The sequence below is a fragment of the Sorex araneus genome, chromosome 1, assembly GCF_027595985.1.
Source record: "Sorex araneus isolate mSorAra2 chromosome 1, mSorAra2.pri, whole genome shotgun sequence".
Classification (NCBI taxonomy): Eukaryota; Metazoa; Chordata; class Mammalia; order Eulipotyphla; family Soricidae; genus Sorex; species Sorex araneus.
Genome location: NC_073302.1, coordinates 24819793 through 24841355, shown reverse-complemented (window position 1 = coordinate 24841355; position 21563 = coordinate 24819793). Strand labels below are relative to the sequence as shown.

The 21563-nt window shown below is 40.9% G+C and overlaps 1 protein-coding gene across 5 annotated transcripts in view; it reads left to right on the top strand.

The window, feature by feature from the left end:
- The window catches only part of PALM2AKAP2 (PALM2 and AKAP2 fusion), a 525161-nt gene that overhangs the window by 285314 nt on the left and 218284 nt on the right, over positions 1 to 21563 (top strand). Inside the window, exons 7-8 of one of the 5 annotated variants that reach the window (XM_004600291.2) lie at positions 3191 to 3292; positions 14518 to 20284. The exons of 3 other annotated variants lie outside the window; for them this stretch is intronic. In XM_004600291.2, coding sequence (XP_004600348.2) covers positions 3191 to 3292; positions 14518 to 15257 — 842 coding nt within the window. In that variant the 3' untranslated portion in view covers positions 15258 to 20284. Of the gene's footprint in view, positions 1 to 3190; positions 3293 to 14517; positions 20285 to 21563 lie in introns of those variants that run through there. One more of the 5 variants, XM_055130319.1, reaches the window with a different exon arrangement.

Here is a 21563-nt window from a genome sequence, read left to right as displayed (position 1 = left end):
TAGTGGTGTGAGCATGTGTAACAGCCCTATTTCAGTTACCCTGCACTGTCAGAGGAGAGAAAGGCCTGAACTTCTAGCACCAGTGGCTTTGGTTACTTGTTACTCCTGGGAACCAAAAGCAATTAATTTACTCTTGGTAGAATTTCCTGTTTATAGACATATGACTGCCCACTGCCTCCTCTCTCTCTATCCTTATTAAAAGGATCTTCATCAACTAAATGGATCCTTTTTCTTCTTCAGTAGAAGTGTCATGTGTGAAGCTATAAACTACTTATAATATTTCTCTAGTGCTAACTTTACCCTTTACCCATGAGAAACTGGTGTGAAACTCTTGGCCAGGACTGGCGAAGCGAAATATCTGTCTTGGGCCTGTGTTATTTATTCCTCACAGTCAGAAACTCATCTGCTTAGGTTCCTGCCCCATGTGGAAAACAGTGACTGGGAATTCCCCCTGCATTAATACCCTGAAACCAAGTGTTGGGAAATCTCAGTGCCTTCAGTTACTCAGAACTGATGTTTCCCAAAGAGTTTTTTCATCAGTGTTGTTGCTCTAGCGTTGGCCATCAGTGTTCCTCATAGCTAATGTGAATAATTCAGCACTGCTGTACTAATGCAAGCACTGCTCATCCTGTGTATGACTGTGCTCTGTTACTCCGGCAGCGAGCAGAATGGTGCTCAGGCACCTGATTGGCAGGAGGGGAGGTTTACTGACTGAGGTCAGGTGGAAAGATTCTTCCCGTGGAATACTGGAGGCCTCTTGTGTTTGTCTGTCAGATACCTCCTGGCTGTATAGTCTCTGGGGTGAATAGTTAATGACATGGAAGGGGCTGCCCTGTCTTTTTCATAGCACACTTTTAATCTCTTAGCAGGAGCTTTGTTGCCTTGGCTCTCCAAGAATTGTAATCCTCAAACTTGTCATCACTGTCACTGTCATCACTGTCATCCCGTTGCTTATCGATTTGCTTGAGCGGGCACCAGTAACATCTCCATTGTGAGATTTGTTGTTACTGGTTTTGGCTGTTACTGTTTTTGGCATATCAAATATGCCACGGGGAGCTTACCAGGCTCTGCCATGTGGGCAGGATACTCTCGGTAGCATGCCAGGCTCTCTGAGAGGGATGGAGGAATCAAACCCGGGTCGGCTGCATACAAGGCAAATGCCCTACTTAGTAAATAGGCAAGGCACGTCTACCCCTTGCTCACCCAGGCAGTGGGTAAGGCGGCCTGAGGCCAAGCCCTAGATATCACACACTCTTCCAGGTGCTCTTTCAGAATCCCTGTCTGCAAGTGACTTTTGCTTCTTATCTGCAGAAACATTCAGTATGCGGACATGTCTAAGGAATTCTATCGTTAGCGTAGAGTGTACCAGACACATGGGTTGAACTTTCATTTGGATGCAGATAATCCAAAATACCGAAATCCTATTCTGCATATTTTTAGAAGTATTCAACCAAAGTCAGAACGTCTGCAGATCTTCTCTGAAATATCCTCTCTCCCTTTATACTGTCCCTCTAGACCTCTCTTGTTGTCCATGCTTCCTGCAGGGTCACTATTAGCAGTCTACCCCTACTCCTTCAGGGCCTTCTTACCCAAATCATTTATTCTCTTTTATCCCAACTTTGGGCAGGTCAAGGCCCTAAGTCCATTCCAATACTCCCCACATTAAAACTAAAGTCTGCAACCTAAGTTCAAGAATAAGGGCAGGGCAATTCAAAGTAGAGAATAGACATATCACTCAGACATACACGGTCACATTCAGAGCCCCAAGTTCATATCCAACCCATCATCAGCCCAGAAAGGCTGTTTCTGGGCCATCTTCCAACTGTCATCATCCGGGATGTCCAGTTTCCTTCCTTAGAATAAAGAGTCTTTGACCCCATCTTCCTAGCCGAGGGTCTAAGCAGTCACTGGCCACAGAGAGAGATGGTAACTGAGTCCCACTCCAACCTAAGATCTGTCTGTCTACTCCTGGTTTCCTGTCTTTTCTCTCTGATGGGTGAAATGGAAAATCCATTCCCTGAGAGAAACTCTGCCCCCCAACCACTACAGATGGGACTCCTTGCTCTAAGAATATAACGTTTCATTATCAGTGCATCACTGGATTGCCCTGTAGACTCAAACATGAGTTCACAAATGGTTTCGACAGTGTAGAATTGAACCAGGGCTAATCTGGTATCTGTTCACAGTCCTCTAGAGTTCGAACTTTTCTTTTTTTTCTTTTTTTTTTTTTTTTTTTAAGGAAAGCCTGCCTGCCAGAACTAAGGCTGGGTCACCAGGGTACGGAGAGAAGTTTGAGATTAAAGGAGTGAGCCAAGAGGATGCACTCTGGAAGTGTGCATTCCAGGATTTCATGACATGGTTGTATGTGACACAGGAAGCTAATCATAGCACTTATCTGGCCCTTTTAGAATCTTCCTCTCCTTTTCCACTTGCCTCTGGAGGAAAAATAAATTCTCCTTGTCTACCCCCAGGGGGTTCCTCCTGTCCGGTGATATGTTGACATCCTGCTGCTGTTCTTTTCTTATCCTCCAGGGTGTCACCTCCCTGAGGTCTGTCTTTTTTATAGGCAGGGCCCCTCCCCCCATGTGGCTGAGCCATATTCTCTGCACCTAAGCCTTGGGTGAGTTAGTTCACTGTTCGAAATGTCACCATTTTCTGGCTGAAACACTAAAGTATTGGAATCGTCGGGTCAAGTTTGAAAGTTTGTCTGCTTGTTTCAATGCCTATCAAATTAGTCTTCTGAATGAATCTAGCACGGAAAGCAGTATTTCCGGTTCAGGGAATGTGCTCGCATCCACTTTCCCTCCCTGTTTCATGCACATTTCTATTCTGCTGTCTCATATTGGGTCCATCAATCCCACCAGTTTGATAATGGCTCCCCCCGTCCGCTGTTTGTTTTCCCTCTGAACTCTTTGTACTCTGAGACTCGAGAGCTTTCCGTGTGCGTGTGACCCGAGTCACACGCAGAGCAGGTGCGGGGCTTGAACTCTCTGGCCAGGATTCCTTCCTATCTCAGCTTGTCTGCTGAATCCCAGTCACAGGACAAATGCTTTTCTTTGTTTACCCTGATCCTCTCACGCTGTGGCTGCTTCCGCCGTCCACTATGTAGGCCAGCGAGCTGCTGTCTCCGCACGAACTCAGTGGGCCGCCAACACTGTGCCTAATTGTATTCCCTGTTCTCTGCTACCAGATGCAGTAAATTACATTTCCTCCCAGCTCCCCAACCTGCCAATCCTCTGTTCACGAACAGCAGAACCGGCACCTGGGCAGGACGGCACCAGCAGAGCAGCTGGTAAGTCCTGGGGAGCTATTTGGTAGGATGCCAGGGCCTGCCTTTCCCTGAGCTTCATTAATGAGGGATTCTTAGATACCTCCTAGAGCAGAAGCCCCCGGGCAGCCCCATCTCAAATGTGGAAATTCGGGAGACCGGACAGCGGGAAGGCACTGGAGCCCACGGAGTAACTGAGGACCAAATAGCAGGCGGGTCTGTTTTGACGTGCTTTCCCTTCAGAGGAGTCTGGCTCTTGTGTTTCTGGTCTTTGTACATGTCCTTATTCTCCAAGTTCATCCAAGCTCTGCTGCATGGCTTATTTTTCATATTGAAACAGTATAAAGTCAAATGAGTTCTGGGGGAAGATGGGTCGAAAGTGTTTTCAAAGTAGATGTGCTTGTGTGGCTGGAATCCTTTAGGGTTGGAGGTGTTTAGAGGTCATGGAATAGTCCCATTTCTAAAGCGCGTTTATACATGGACTTATCCCTTATTTTGTGTCCTGTATGCTGGGGGGAGGGGAGGGTTAGTAATTTGAAAAGTATGCTTGTTGCTAGCATTCTTCAGAGTTGTGGATGTTGGAAGATAATATATTTGTGACTATGAGGAACACAGAGAACTGTGCTTTGCTCTGAATGTGAGTCAGAAATCAGCAACAAGAGAATGTGAACAATGAATTTCCATATCAATCTTTTTTGCCTTACACAGAAATGCACCGAGGGCTAGGGGTGAAATTAAAAAGAATATATGACTTGTCCAAGGTTACATAATTAGTGTCAATGTAGGTTAATTCAAAATGAGTCAGGGACTGGAGATATCATATAGGCATTAAGGCGCTCTCCTGGTATATGACTGACTCTGGTTTGACACCCAGCACTGCCTGTAATCCTCTGATCATCTCTGGAGTGATCCCTGAGCACCGAGCTGGGAGTAAGCCCAGAGTCCTACCATTGTGGTCACCAAACAAAACCACCACCACCACCACAACAACAAAAAGAACACATCATGCATTACATCGCTAGGTAAATTTATGTTTCAAATAAATCGCAAGACAGAGAAACAGCTTAGGGGGGCTGTGCATGGTTTGCTTGCAAAAGGTCTGAATTGGGTCCCTGGCACTGCAGGCTCTCCCAGAGTTCTCTCAGGAGCACTTCTAGGCATTGAGCCAGGACAAGCCCCTGAACACTCCCAGAAGCTAAAACTAATGATAAAAGGTAAAATCAGTGACATAGTCATACCTTTTATGAAACAAAACAATTTTGGACTTTGAAGCCAGAGGCATTTTGGAGTAGAGGAAAAAAACCTAAATATTTTATGAAGTAAATATTCTCTCCTTTTGTATAATGTAAAGCAAAATGACAAGGAGTGACACAGTCATCCTGTGCGCTGGCTGAGTTTGAATAGGAACTGGTCTCTGTTGACCTCTTAACAAATACATTTACATGCACATTTATGGCTTTCGAGGGTTGCAGGCACCATCAGTGGTGTCTGGTGAAACCCAGGCCAGGACCACGTATTCCTGGGCTTGTTGTAGAGCAGATAAAGCAGAACGTGAAGCCTAAAGCTGTGCAACCAAGGGATCATTGACAGAGAATGCAACTCTCTGGTAAACGTGTATAGAAACTATTCAAAAGTCACATCCCTCCCCCTCGTTATTAGACATGGGGGTGTTGATATTGTACAGGAGTTATGGATAAACAGTTTTCCAGCCCCTCTCTAAAGTTCTTGCACTTACCAGGACCTGCAATATAATCCCTTGGGCAATATAATGGATCAGTTCCTCTAGGAGAAGACACAGTATGGGAGAACTAATATTGCAAAGATCAAAAAAGGTGGTAAGCAGTGCTATTAATCACAGTATTGAGTTTGAGTAGTAATGTTATCATGATTAAAACGTTATGTGTAAAACAATTACAATTAGCATTTGTATATGGAGAAACTGAAAGAAACAATCCTCTAAACAGCAATTACATTTTTTAAAGTATCACACAATCAAAACCTTTTAAAAAAAATAGCTTGACATGTACTTTCATTTATTGAGAACTTATTTGTATAAATACATTAACTTTGGAAGTAAATATAAGCGGAGTCATGGAATCTATTTTGATGTGATGAACTCATTGGTCCAGGCAGTTTGGGAATAATTTGCAGATTCGTTATCAATAGGCTGAGAGATAGTCAAATGACTGGTGCGCATGCTTTGCATGTGCAAGCTCAGACTTTGGTCCCCAATACCATCTGGTCTCCAGAACTCTGCTGAGAATAACTCCTGAGCATTTCATCAAGCGTAGTCTAGGAGCACCACTGGACGTGGTCCCAAAGCAAAAACACAAAATAGATTCATTATCTATCAATCATGGTTAAAAAGTAACTACATAGAGCATTGATGGCACGTCAACTATTGACAGTGGTCACTAGAACTCTCCTCTGTATAATCTATCACTTGTTGTAACATCCTTTTGGAAATTTGCAAAATCTTAGGGGCATTTTGAAGTAAATATTCCTTGTCCTGAATCAGTATATTGAAATATTTTGGCTTGGAGTTTGGGAAGTTTAGAATTCTATATAAATGGGAACGTATTTTGAATCATTCCTTTTCAGAATTAGGAGGCATCAAATCCAATTCCTGATTCAAATTTGTAAATCATATTTGTAACATAAAACATAGCCAGAAGTTCTTGAACTGTGGTCACACACTTTCATGACAAAGTTCAGTGGCCCATTCTGTCAATAACTGGTTTTGACTATTAATGAATTTTTTTTTGACAGAGCTGTCATTTGTCTGCCTTCCCTTTCTACCCATTGACCCTTAATCCTGCTTCCTGAAGACACTCAGAACAAATCTTAAATTTTGATTTCCACAGAATCATTTGAAATGAAATTATGTGCTATGAAAAAATTATGTGCTGTCATTTCCCATCTTTTCTAAAATCCCAACCCTCCAAACCCCTAAGGTTCGCAGCCCAAGTCTCTTTAATGGGTGTTAAGACGAAACGGTTGCTTCTAGGTGCCTCTCAAGGTGCCTCCCACCCAACTTCCCAACATTTCTCTCTCTCTCTCTCTCTCTCTCTCTCTCTCTCTCTATATATATATATATATATATATATATATATATATCATCATTCTAAGTTACAGTACTCAGAGATATTTCCTGAACCCCGGGGTGAGCTCACCATTCTACATTTCAAAGCCTGGTGCTGCAAACCATGCAACTCATTTTACCAGCCTTCAGGTGCTGGCAGGGCGTGGGGGTGGGGTCACTTCTAGAGATTCCTGGATCACATGGTGTCAGGCTGAATCTAGGGCTCCTGAGGCAAAGTGAATGTCCCAGTTCCTGAGCCTCTCCCTGGCCCTTAGCTTCAGTTTCTTATGGAATGTTTCCAAGTCATTTGACGTGTCCCCAGGCTCAGCCTTGAAGTAAAGGTACCGCTCCAGAGTCATTTGGGCTGAAACACGCCATCTGTTCCCCCCACTTGTGTCTATACTTCTTCACCTGCTCACAGAAGACCCCACGAAAGTCTATTTCTTAATCTCAAAAGACAAAATGAAGGCTGAGTCATACCCCTCTCCGCACTTCATGGATTTTATGTGACTATTAAATTTCTTCTTGGTGTATTGGCCCTTGTAAGCGTTAGGGAGCATGTGGAATCACTGCAGGGCGTGGGGAAAGATGGGCCGTGAATGGTATGAGGGATTTACTGACCCAGGCTCTGGCGAGCCTCCTGCTTCAAACATAGCAGCTCCTCTTTGCTTGTGTTTAGAAATTGTAATTCTGGGTCAGGTTATGTTGGGGAAAAGGGTTTGGCGTTTTTGCATGTAGAAACCTATCTCCAGATGCCACGGTTGTCATAGCACATAATTTTATATTTTTAGCCTTACTGTTCTTGTAAATTTAGTACCGCTTCAGAGCTAAAAAAAAAAAAAAAAAAGAAAAAGAAAAAAAGCTAGGGGCTGGAGCAATAGCACAGCAGGTAGGGCATTTGCCTTGCATGCGGCCGACCCAGGTTCAATACCCAGCATCCCATATGGTCCCCTGAGCACCGCCAGGAGTAGTTCCTGAGTGCATGAACCAGGAGTAACCCCTGTGCATTGCTGGGTGTGACCCAAAAAGCAAAAAAAAAAAAAAAAAGCAGCTACCATAATAAATAAATAAATAAATAAATAAATGAATAAATAAATCACTGTCACTGTCATCCCGTTGCTCATCAGTTTGCTCGAGCGGGCACCAGTAACGTCTCCATTGTGAGACTTGTTAGTGTTTTTGGCATATCAAATTTCCACAAGTGAAAGAACAAGCTTTTGTTATTTTTCATAATTTCCTTGGCAAACATATCACATATTTTTGTCAGAGGCCTCTGGCACGTTGTTGACTGTCCTGGCCTTTGGGACATACAGCTCTGCCAGCTCACAACATTATGGTACTTAACAGGGGTGATAACCAAACAGGCAACAAGCTCCCGCAACCGCCCTAACACCCAAGGCTTGGACGTCTTGTCCTCAGGAATATAAGGACATTGTCATGACCCAGATAGCATTGGCCTGGCTGGAGACCTTAAACATAAAATAAAATGAGATTAATATGTATAGCTTCTGCTAGATAAACCTCTAGCATAACAAGGAGAATAATAATAATAATAAGTTAATAATAATAATTTTAAGACTGCCATTTGGGGCGCATATGCTGCCTGAGCCCATGTGCTGCTTGTGCCCATGTGACTGAGCACATGTAGTGCCCGAGCACATGTGTCGCCCACATCTCCTCTCTTAAGATGTGTACGTTCATGCTTTTGTGTCCAGTGCTAGGATGTGTGTAGAGCTCTCTCCATCCTCGGAGGAGGCTGCGTTCTCTCTTGAGCGAGTTACTCCTACTGTTATTCTATTTCGATTATCCCTTCCTCCTTCCCTAAAAGCCCTCTAAAATAAAATCTGTTACTTTAAAAAAAAAAAAGACTACCATTTGGGGGGCCCAATTTTCCCATTTTGCACAATGGAAAAAATATCAAAAATATTTCTGGACTTTTTGGTAAGGGAGGTAAGTACTTAATTGATTTATAGCATTTATTTCAAAATGGCCCTAAGATTTTCCAAATTTCCAAAAGGATGTTCCAAAAGGAATAGATTATTTTAAACTGCCTCTTAGTGTCTCTGTCCCTAAAATTAAGCTATTTCTATATAGTTTATAGAAGTCCCTCCTCATTTCTGAAAATCAGAGCTTCGTGTATTTGCCTCCAGCACTTTTCCTGTTCTACAAGATTCTTGAGACAAATGCACTGATATGGAAATCGGTGTCCAGGTACCAAAGCACAGAGAACATTTTCATCCTCAGCTCAATCATTTTCAATCTTCCCCACTCACCCATGCTTCAGGTACTTTGTAGTAATATTCTTCTCAACACTTTTCAGGCTGAAAAGGACAAAAGCAAAACTAAATATGATTAACATTTACACCTTCCCTGTGGCTTTCTTGAAAGTCTAATTGCATTTTCACCTGTGTGCCCATGAAGTCTAAATATTGCCTTTGTACTAAACCAGAGCTTCTCAGAGTGTTTATCTGAGTACCTTTTTCTGGAAAAGAAGAAGAATGCAGACCAGAAATGTGAGACCAAACCCTGAAAAAACTGCTAAAAATCTGGGTTCCTGTAAACCTTGTTTTATGGAAGGAAAACAAATGCATAGTGACACTGTATTTATAGTACAATAACCAATATACCAAGTTTATTTAATTTTAAAGTGTTCTCTTGCCCTCCTATCCTAGAAATACTGAAGGAACAGTGTATGGCATGCGAAAGCTAAGGTTCATATCCTAACAAAAGCTTGGCGTTTGTGCGTTAGTCCCAAAGTCAAGTCACTTTAATCAGATACAAAATAGTTCAAAATCAGAGAACAGGGCTAGAGCGATAGCATAGCACTTGCTTTGTACATGGCCAATCCAGGTTAGATGTCTGGCTCCCCATATGCGCCCCCCCACGCCCTCCAGGAGTGATCCCTGAGTACAGAGCCAGGAGTAAGCCCTGAGCACTGCCAGGTGTGGCTCAAAAACAAAACAATCAGAGACAAAATATTTTTTTAAAAAAACCATAAAGAAAGGAATTCTGTTCTTGACCTGTCCCCCGGACCTCCCACCTCAGGATGTTAAATGGAATCCAATTCCTGTCTCCACCCAGAAGCACTTCTCATATTCCCTCTCCTCTGGTCCCGTAGCTCTCCTCTGTAGCATCACTCTGCACCACACAATGTTTTGTTTTGTTTTTTTTTCTGTCCACAGAATTTACTCTCTCTATCACTAAACTCCTTTCCCAATTCTGGAGTAAAGGATCCACTTAATCTTTCTAGCAAAGAATTATTCATTATTCCTTCCTCCCACTGTCATTTTAAAAACAGTTTAGCTCTTTTTTTATTAAGTTTCTGTCATTGATAACACTATTAGTGATGCGCTGAAGTGATAGCACAGAGGGTAGGGCGTTTGCCTTGCATGCGGCTGATAAGGGTTCAATTCCTCCGTCCCTCTCGGAGAGCCCAGCAAGCTACCAAGAGTATCCCGCCCGCCCAGCAGAGACCAGCAAGCTACCCGTGGCGTATTCAACATGCCAAAAACATCAACAGCAAGTGTCAAGATGGAGACGTTACTGTTGCCCGATCAAGCAAATTGATGAGCAATGGGATGACAGTGACAGTGATTAATGATGGTATTCCATGCACATAATTCCAATACCACACCCCTCGCTGGTGTACCTTGTTTGTTTGGGGGAACATTGGTTCCATCCCCAGTGGTGTTCAAGATCTATTCTTGGCTCTCTGCTCAGGAGTCCTGGTATTCTTCAGGGTGTGTCTGGGATTCAAACTAGGGTTAATTGCACGCAAGGCAAGTGCTTTACCTCCTGTACCCATTCTAGAGTCCCATTGTCCCTACTTTATTTTCGGTCTTTAATTTTAGGAATAATGACAGAATTATATTGGGGATTTAGAATAAAGTGGTAAAGGAGGGAAAATGGAATCAATAATTACAGAATTCTTATTGGCAATAGAGGGCCAGGAATACTTCTCAAGAATTCTTGTGTTTGGGGCTGAGAGATGGCTGAAAGGGCTAATGTGCATGTTGTGCATGGGGAAGGCTCAGGTGCAGTCTCTGATGCTGCATGGTACCCCCAAATACCACCAGAAGCAACCTATAAGCAGCGGACAAGAATAGCTGCGGACACAACCAGGTATAGCAAAAAAAATTGAAATAAAAAAGACAATTTTCATGTTCATAACTTATAATATAAAAAGATATAAAAATAGAGATTTTGTTTCATACTACATTATTATTTTAGGTCAATATGTTATTTGTGCACATATCACTGAATATTCAGAAGATAACCAAATAGTGTACTTAAAGTTGAGAATTCTTTTTACTTTCCTAATTTATACGTATATCCCATGAACTTACTAATAGTGATAGGGCATAACATAAACTAAAATACTAAAATACATAACTAAAAATGGTGCTTTCTAACAAAAGTTTAATATTTGTGAGTCTGCAAAAAAATTTAAATGCCTACTCTAGTTTTCTAATGGTACATTTTAATGTGGGAAATTAGAAAATAACTGTCACAAATATTTCTCTTGATCTGACATTGTGTGAGCCGATGTATCTGTGGACAGTGTTGATTTGCCTCCATGGGTCTAAGAAAACTCAACATCTTTGTGCTGAGCAAGTGAAATTTTCAAGTGAATGTGATTGAGATAAAGCATGGATTTGCTTTCTAACCGTTTAGTTAAGTGTTAACCATAAATAGATTGTATATTATTATGCCAACAACTATAATATTATCATTGTTGTTGTTTTTCAACCAGTTCAAACATCAATCACTATATATGCATCTTTTCATTTCTGTTATATTAGCAAAGTAGTTGTGACTAGATCAAAACCACCAAACTAGGGTCCAGAATGACCATACAGAGGGTAGGACACTTGACTTTGCACTTGGACAAACCTAGGTTTAATCCCTGGCATTCCCCAGCCTGCCAGAAGTGATTCCTGAGTATAGAGCCAGGAGTAAATCTTGCACCACTGGGCATGGCCCCAAAAACAAAACAGACAACCATAAAAAATTAGAGTTTTTAATTAGCATTTGTTTCATGGTTTGTATAGAAAGTAACTTCTATACAAAAGGCTCTTCTATACATAGAAGAGTACTATGGAAGATTACTATAGGAGCTCTTCTATCGACAGTACATCTACCATCTAAGGTAGAATTTGGCAGAGAGGGATAATTATAAATGAAAGTTAGGCCAAAAATCTAGCCTTCAAGAATCCGAAAACTGTACAGCTGATAAAACAAACATTGCCACCAATAATCACACTTAAGAAAAAAGGATTAAAATTTTCATTCAAGTGTTTTCCTATACAAAGTGAACTAAAAGAAGAAGGTTTGTAAGGGTGGAGCATAGACTAACTGGGATCAGACAATTTCTCTTACGTTGCCAAATCATAAATATTTAAAACTTTATGGTATCTGTCATATATTATTTTCCTTCCTTCTCTCTTCCCTTCCCTTCCCTCCCCTCTCTCCTTCCTTCCTCCCCTCCCTCCCTCCCTCCCTTCCTTCCTTCCTTCCTTCCTTCCTTCCTTCCTTCCTTCCTTCCTTCCTTCCTTCCTTCCTTCCTTCCTTCCTTCCTCCCTCCCTCCCTCCCTGCCTTCCTTCCTTCTTTCCTTCCTTCCATCCTTCCTTCCTTCCTTCCTCCCTCCCTCCCTCCCTTCCTCCCTCCCTTCTTTCTTTCCTCCCTCCCTTCCTTCCTTTCTTCCTTCCTTCCTTCCTTCCTTCCTTCCTTCCTTCCTTCCTTCCTTCCTTCCTTTCTTTTCTTTCTTTCCTTCCCTCCCTCCTTCCTTTCTTTTTTCCTTTCCTTCCTTTCTTGCTCCTTCCCTTATTTCTTCTCCCTCCCATTTTTTCTTCCTTTTTTCCTTCCTTTCATCTTTCAATTCCCTTCCTTACTCTCCCTCCCTCTCTGCATCTCTCCCTCCCTCCCTCCCTCCCTCCCTCTCTCCCTCCCTTCCTCCCTCCCTCCTTCCCTTCTGTCTTTCCTCTCTTCCTTTAAAAGCAGAAACCAGTCTTGTTCCTCTAGTCATACAAAAACAAGCTTCAAGCTACCTTTGTCCCTCTGGCTGTGAGAAGAGAGCAGTGACAGGTAAAAACAGGAACCAAGTCATTATGAAGAGAGCAGAAGAGGCCCCAGTCTAAGGCAGCGATGACTGATAATGGTGAGAAGATGTGTGGGGATATATCTGACATGGAATTCCTTACTCTCAGCAATATTGTGGCACTGGATAATTTGGAAGAAAGGAGAAATCACGTGCTTCTGAGTCTTCTCTCTTGAGAGGCTAAGGTAGTCCTAGTATAGTCTAGCAGGAAGTCTATGGGGGATTTTTGAGAGAACAAAATATATGTTGTTTTGCACCTGCTGGATTATCTATATCTGTGAATTATCCAGAGGAGATCTGTTTGAGGACAGTTGGTCCTTTGGTCTAAGACCCAAAGAGCTCCCATCTAGAAGGTTTGCTCTCTCTGAAGTGACACACTAGAAAAGATGTCACATGAGTCTATAGCTCAGGAAAGATCTGGGTCTTAGGAACATGAGCCTGACAGCTAGGATTTGGGATGAGCTGGAGAGGGTGAGACCATAGCAGAAAGACGAGGTAGGGAATTCTTGCCAAGCTAGAGAAGGTGAATCAGGTGTCTTGGGCTGGGTGGTGGCGGTGGAACCTCAAGAGAACAGCAGATGGGAAAGCTAGTTTGGGGCAGAATCCCAAGGACTCAGCATAAGCACATGGAAGAAGAACGAGCCTCCTCAGCTGCCAGTATCATTTGCTGCCTTCTACCTTGTTCTGGATCTTGTTTTAGAAACCTAGCTGACTATTGAGCATTCACAAGGCATAGAAGCAGACCGTTTTCCTATTTATGAAGTGTATGTAAATGCCCTATTTATAGTTTAATGGAAGTTAACCACATACCCCCTACAAAAATCTTTGCACATTCTCCATTAACAGTGCAGGAAAATGAGCAATGAAGGATAGAAGCGTTTCTTGGGTTTGAAAAAAAAGAATTAAAATTTTGGAACTTGTAGAGGGACTACATCATTTTTTTGAGATTATTTTAATTTTTTTACTTTTATTTTTCTTTATTTTAATGAATCATAATGAGATACATTTACAGACTTACAGACTTTCATGACTGCATTTCAGTCAAACAATGTTCAAGTACCCATCCCTCCACCAGTGCCCATTCTCCACCTCCAGTATTCCCAGTATCCCTCCCCCAACCCCCACCCCTTCCTACCTCCTGCCTCTGTGGCAGGCACAATTCCTCTTTCCCTCTTACTCTCTCTATCCTTTTGGGTGTTGTGGTTTGCAATATAGGTAACAAGCAGCCATCATATTTGGTCCACAGTCTACTTTCAACATGTATCTACTATCCCGAGAGATCCCTCCAACCATCATTTATTTGGTGCTCCTCTTTCCATCCCAGCTACCTTTTCCCCCAGCGCATGAGATCGGCTATCAGGCCTTGGGACAGTCCTCCTAACCCTTATTTTAACTGTCCTTAGGTGTTAGTCTCCTATTATGTTACTTTATATTCCACAAATGAGTGCAGTCCTATTATGTCTGTCCCTCTCTTTCTGACTCACTTCACTTAGCATGATACTCTCCATGTCGATCCATTTATATGCAAATTTCATGACTTCACCTTTTCTAACAGCTGCATAGTATTCTATTCTGTAGATATACCAAAGTTTCTTTAACCAGTCGTCTGTTTTGGGGCACTCGGATTTTTTCCAGATTCTAGCTGTTGTAAATAGTGCTGCACCGGGTTGGGGTTGGGGGGGCTACATCTTAACCAAGGGTTTTTTAATTGTCTATGAACCCACAGTAAGCTTGCAATCAAGACAAACCTGCATGTTTTCGTCTTCTCTTAGTGTGTTACACTAGGTCTAACCAATTCTCTATGACCTTATTTTAGCAAATCATCCTCGGAAGTCTGAGTGCCACTGAGATACGGTCACTGTGCCTCTGTCTTCCCTGTGCATCAGGCTGCTGTGCTAAAACACATATATAACCACCTCTGTCCACAAATGCACCCACCCTAACGCTCCAGATGCTTTGCATTTAGACTAGAAAGGGCACAGAACCTTTTTTTTGTCTGTTTGGCAATTAACCATTCACTGGCTTTTTTTGTTGTAACATGCACTTCCTTTCTCTTGTTTTCATTCAAGCTATATACGCCATGGAAATTAATGTGGAGAAAGACAAACAAACTGGAGAGACCAAGATTCTCTCTGCATCCACCATTGGCCCAGAGGGGGTCCATCAGAGAGGAGTCAAAGTCTGTGATGATGGTACCAAAGTAGTGTATGAGGTGCGCTCAGGAGGCACCATAGTAGAAAACGGAGTGCACAAATTAAGCGCAAAGGATGTAGAAGAGCTTATTCAGAAGGCTGGGCAATCAAGTTTCAAAGGAGGGCATGTGTTAGAGAGGACTGGGATTGCAGACGGAAGCCTCGGCCACCCTAAGGAACACATGCTCTGCAAAGAAGCCAAGTTAGAAATGGTACATAAGTCTAGGAAGGATCATTCTTCGGGGAACCCAGGGCAGGAGGCCCAAGCCCCCGGCACTGGAGGGCCAGAGGCAAACTTGGATCAGCCAGTCACCATGATTTTCATGGGTTACCAAAATATTGAGGATGAAGAGGAGACTAAAAAGGTGCTAGGCTATGATGAAACCATCAAGGCAGAGTTGGTCCTCATTGATGAAGATGACGAGAAGTCACTGAGGGAGAAGACAGTGACGGATGTGTCCACCATCGATGGGAACGCCGCTGAGCTTGTATCTGGAAGGCCGGTGTCAGACACGACAGAGCCCTCATCCCCAGAAGGGAAGGAAGAGAGCCTGGCCACAGAGCCCGCCCCAGGTACCCAAAAGAAAAAGCGCTGTCAATGCTGTGTTGTCATGTGACCACTCTTTCTTCCCTTTTCTTCTGGGCAGCCTCTGTGCGCTCCGCCACTTCCGTAGACCTCACTGTACCACTAACTGCAATACTGTGAACTGGAAGCAAACACCTGCCTTGCCTTGCAGTTGGATTGCTTTGATTTCTTTTTTTTTTTTTTAACCTTTCATTTTTCTCCAGTTTCCTCACCCAAGAGACAGCGTGCATGTGTGTGCTTCATTCTTTCCAAGAACTTGCTCTTCCTCTAACCTTCCCTTCTGTCTTCAAGAGTGAATCAGTTCCTTACTGCTCACTTGGAATGGACCCTTCATATCAGCCAATTATATAGTAGCCTTAATCCACCTGACTGGAATTGAACTCATTTGGCGCCAGGGCTTTTATTTTGTTGTGTGTTCTTAGAATGTAGTCACACATCACCACATCGCTGAGTTCTCACTTGCCTCCCTTGCTGTGGATCTTTGCTTTCATATTTTGTGTGGCAAAAATGCTGTTGGCTCCAGCTGGTTCTAGTGTAGCCAAAAGTGGACCTACATAGTCTGTCTAATCTAGGGTGATGCTTTTTGCTGCCTTACATAATCTTCCAGATTACAGTATTGTTGCATCTATGGCTTATCTTCTGTTAAAATGGAAATGAACTTGATGTTAAAGAAAAGAACCCAGTTCTTATCACAGCTGAAATTAGGGACTGATCCCATAACCTGCCTGTCAGCGGTTCTCTCTTTCTACGGCTTACCTGATGGATTCTTTGTATAAGAAGCACCATCTTACATTTTCTATGGACATGAAACAAACATTATTTTAAGCATCAGTAGCCGCCTCCAAACTTAGGCAAATTCATAAGCCTTTGCTTCGATTATCTCAAAAATGTAAAATTTTATAGTTTCTTGGTCACGGATATTTTTTGATCATGTTAATCTATTTTCAACGAAGGGATCATTTTGAGGAGTATCTCTGCAGTGACCCCATTTCTCAGTGTTTCTGACTGGCGGTGGTTGCTGTGATGCCCCCTTCATTACAGATGGTGCTGTAACTGAATTAACTGTTCATCTAGCCTGCCTGGTTGATTATAGAGCCTTACATCTGGACTCTTTTCTTTCTGTCCCCCTGGGAAATAAAATTTTTCCAGTAATGTCATCATGTAGGTTTAGCCACCCCTTGAATTAAACTTTAAATTAAAAAACATTACTTTAAAGATCAGAAAGACTATTTAGGATTGGGGATATGGCTCAGTGGTACAGCATTTGCCTTGCAGGTGTGATCAAACCCAGATCCTTTGCTGTATAAAAATACAAATACAAGAATAGTATTCTCAATGTTTTACATTTAGTAGATACTGAGGGACACCTAGCAGTGTTCCTTAAACTTTGAGAGATCTAAAACATCAAGGAATAATTTTTACTAGGACATAATAAACAAACCATTAAAAACTTTTCATAGTATTCCCCCCAAACAACCACATAAATAATAAAACCAAAAGGAAGCCTTTGAGTAGAAAAACAGTGAAATGGAGATGTACCATCTTAATGATTTCTCTAATATCAGAGATTTCTGTTTTTATCCAAAAGTTCAGAGCATGTTGCAAACGATTCATCAAATTATTTATGTCCCACAAAAAATGTTTTAAAAATCAGGGACCAGAGTGACAGTACAGGTAGGGTGTTGGCCTTGAATATGGCTCACCTGAGTTCCATCCTCAGCATCCCATAGGGTCCTCCGAGCACTGCCAGGAGTGATTCCTGAGTACAGAGCCAGGAGTAACCCCTGAGCACCACCGGATGTGTCCCATAAACAAAAACAAGACAAAAACAACAACAAAAAGTCATACAGCAAGACCTACCACATACTTCTAACTTCTGTAGCAAGCGATGAAAGAAAAACACAAAGTACATGAAGTAAGATAGCCCTGAGAACATTTTGGCACAGAACCAATTCAATAGCAGTTTTCTCAGGGCTGAATCTGATTATGAGAAAAAAAAATTGGGGCTTGAAATTACAGTCATTGCAGTTAAAAGGAAAAAGCAATCTTTTTGTTTTTTCAATTTTTTTCTTAAATAATTATATTTTAATGAGTACAGAATGTGTCATTTTATCATCAATATATAAACAACAAAGAGAGAAAGTAAAGGAGTGAACTTCAATTTTCTAAGATGATCCCATCTCTAAGTTGATTTGAATCACTGAGGGAATTATTTCTAAGCCTCATGTTTCACCAAAGCAGCTGCAGTTGTATAAAATTGCTCTGTTACCTAGAAATAACAGCTGGTTCTGCTGTCTGTAACTCTTACTACTTCCAGTTTCATGATTTTCAGTAAATGGTCATTTAATCATCATATAAACATTAAAAAAAAGTGGCGTGGCAGATAAACTATTTAACTAGAAGGAAAAAACTTTTCATAGTTTGGACAATCTCCTCTTTTAGTAATTTAGGGGGAAAGCAATCAAAAAATACCATACATTTTTGTTGTTGTTGTTCAACTCAGAAATTAAAACTAGACCTAATTTTTTTAGAAGCAAAGTTATTGAATGGAATGACAGACCTTAGAAAAGAATTAGTCTCTCAGGACAGATAGTTCCCTGAAAGGATTCCACTTCTTCCATTAGTGAATTTGTCCCTCACAAATAACATGCTGTATTTCTTTCTCTACAACAGTACTCCTAAGATCTAAAACTAGTGATAATATGCACTTTCACTTGTTCACTTATCATTATACAATTAGCAAATGATTGGACTTAGGTCTTGCTATATACACATTTATTATTAAGACATCAATTGACAGTTTTTAAGTAAGTTGTGTTGCCATTATTATGGTGACTTGTGGCCTCAGTTAATGAAGGTATTTTTGAATATGGCATATGTATCTGTGCAGTTTGAATTATTTTCCTAGTACGATGGAGTATTCACACTCAGCCAGTTCTTTTATGGGGTAACACCTATAGTCCCACCAAAAGCAATAAGTAACTTCCCTTCATAATGATAATATGGAGATTTTATCTTCCCTGCTGTTTATTGGCATGCTCTCTAAAAAACTTTACTATGTATTTATGCATGGTAGCATTCCCGTCAGAAATACAGGGTATTATATTTCATAAAAAGACTAGTGAATCAGTAATGAAGCTGCAACACTACAGTCCTTTTAAGTTAATGGTTGATTGGATTTGCTTTAAAATCATCTCACTGATTCCCTTTTAAAGGGAAAGAGGCAAAGGAACTTATTTCCTTTGTTTATATATAGAGTTTCAATGGTATTTCATTAGTGATCCTTTAATGGTCAAAAAAAATTAAAGTTTAACTGCTGTATATTCTGAAAAGTCTCTTCCCCCAATTTTATTGAGATATAATTGACACACACTGTATATAACTCTAAGATGTACAGCATAGAATAATGACATATATATTGGAAGTGGAAAATCTTGATAACTTATATATTCTTGATTTTTTCCTCTTTCCCATTTTTAATATGCACTAAAAAAAACTAAGAGAAATTCTCTCAGCATGTTCCTCTTTTACATAAAGTTATATTATTTCCCTACATAAGCAAAAGTCGGCTACCCCCCAAAGTGATTTGACAGTGTCCAGTTATGTCAGTTAATATTGGGGATAGAGATGACAAGAGGCAAGGTATTTCCCTTCTCACTAAATCTAAAACATTGTTTCCTTAAATTTCCTGATGAACATAAAATTATCCAGTCTCTCAGGAAACTCAGTTTCTAGGGTTCTTTTGATTTGCTTCATATTCCCATCTATTCTACTTTACTTTCTAAGATAAATGTTCATTTCTTATATGTAAGTAGGATTATTTCATTTTGGGTAGGGTCATTTCCATAAAAGGGAATATATATATATGTATATATATATATATAGTTTCCTAGAGATAAAGTATCTTGCCTGGAGCAAAATATTAAGGTCACATGTGAAAAAAGCTTATTTCTCTTTATTTCCTGCACAATTTTATTTCAAGAGGTCATAAGACACTCTTGATAATGCCCATTTATTTAATATTAATGAACCAATGGGAAGCAAAACATAAATAAGAGAGTATAGTGATAGAAGCAAAATCAATCTATTGTTACAGTTCTTTTTAAAAAGCATAAATTAATCCTATCAATATAAACACAAATGGACATAAATAAAATATGTACCAGGGACTTCTTGTTTTCACTTAAAATCTAAAACCATGATCATCTCTCTCTCTAGATCCACTGTAGTGTTTAACTTAAGAAAGGACATATTCCTCGTAGGAATATTTATCTCCTGCATTAAATGGGTTTGTTTTCAGGAAGACCCTTCCAAGGCAAGCATTTTTTGTCATATTTTTGCATCACACGCACCATAATTGAAACCATACACTCTCAATGTATTTAAGATCTAAGTTTCAGAAAACTTGTAAATATGCAATATTTTAGAAGCTCAATTTACTAATCAAGGTCTGCAGGACTCCAGCGATTAGAACGTAATCAGAAAAATAACTTTTTTCCAATTGGATTGTGCAACACAGTAGGTGCATGGAGTTAAGGACTATGCCTCAAAACACCTCCAAGTCATGAGCAAGATGGGATCTTTGATTCCTGCTGTCAGTTCTATTTCCTCATGCAGCCCTCTCCTCGTTTTATCAGAACTTTCCTGAATATTCTAAGGAAAAAGAGGAAGTCGTTCTTCTAGGGAGCACAATATAGTTATATGTATTTCATTGCTTTAGAAAACATAATGATCTTGCCATTTAACAAAACCCCAAACAATTACTCTAAGAATGTGGGAAGGTGTAGAATAAAGATTACAATCTAAAAGTTTCAAAGGACAACTGTCCTGGGGAATCCTTAGGTCAGTATCACTGCCCCCCTCCCACTTAATTTTTTTTGTTTAAAATAGACCTCCACCTCCTTCTCTACTTCATTCTAATCTAAGACAGTCAGAACTGTAGCACAAAAAACTTGCTTTTAACATGAAAATGTCATATGTAATTTTGGGGACCACAGACTTTCTGCATCAAAGATCTGGACAGCCTTAACTTTTGTAAAAAAAAAAAAAAAAGAAAAAGAAACAAACAAAAAAACCACAGAACAATTTTTCACTGCTCTCTTTTACTAGCAGGAGAACAAAATGTTTCCTGGAACTAACGACTTTTTTTATATTTTATGACTATTTTCTAAGTTTCTACAGGTTGAGGTGTGAATGGTCATCTTCTCTCCATATTGGCCTCTTAGTAGTGCCCTGGGCTATATTTTGCAAATCACTGCATTTTTAATCAATAGAAATGTCTCATCTCATGAACCATAAATTTCTCCCTAGACTTCAGGCAGTCCTTTTGGAGTGAAAGAACAGAAGTACAGAAAGAAAAGAATTACAGGGTGGCTTTCTTTTTACTTTCCTATGGTTAATGTACTGTATGGTATCTATGTTTACAGAATGTATCTGCCTTGTGATGTTAAACAAAATGAATGACAAAAAAAAAAAGTTCTGATGTGCCATTTGAAAGTTTGCCTTAGCATCACTGTTTATGTTCTATTTTTTTTTGTCCTTTATTGGGGGGTGGGGGAGGGAAACGCAGGTTATATTCTAAAGCTGTATTAGCACAACATTCTCTTCCCCGCCCCTCCCTAGCCCTGATCAGAGCTGTGCATTTCATCACAGGAGCCTTGAGGCAGACAGAGCCTTGCAGTGGGAGCATAAAGGTGGTAGAACCTGTGCGTGGCCTCTGCCCTTCCACCAACCAGACATATTAGTGTGTTCTCATCTGAACCAGCAATACCACTTTGACATTCCCGGGCTGGGCCGATGACCTCCTACAGTCCTGCCCATTATTGAATGAAGTGAACCTCTGGGCTCCCTCTTGGTGTGTGGGAGAGTATTTTTAAGCACAATGGGCATGGTTGAGGGAGCAAGAGACATGAACTCCAGTGGTGGGGTTGAGCCATAACTGAGGGGTGTACCCAATCCATTAAGAAGAATAGCCTGGCGTGGATGGGTGTGAGGGGAGGCTTAAGAAATGGAATATTTTACATTTGTCTATTTTTATAATGTAATGTATATGCACCATGAAGTTTGAGTTTGAAAAAGAAAATGCCCTGATGAGCTACAATATTTCTTCATTCCAAAAGGGTAACTTTCTGGAAGATTCTTTAGCATTAGCCCAGACCTTGGGAGAGACAGGGGTGCAGGAATATAGGCCCTGTGAGTGACTAGTCTTGCACTGCCATTGTTTACAAACAGACTGACACGGTGACATTAAGTTTCCTGTACCTACAAAACCGTGCGTATGGCTTGATGCTTCGTGAGCGTCACCTTTAATAATACTTAATTACCTGTTGAAATAGAT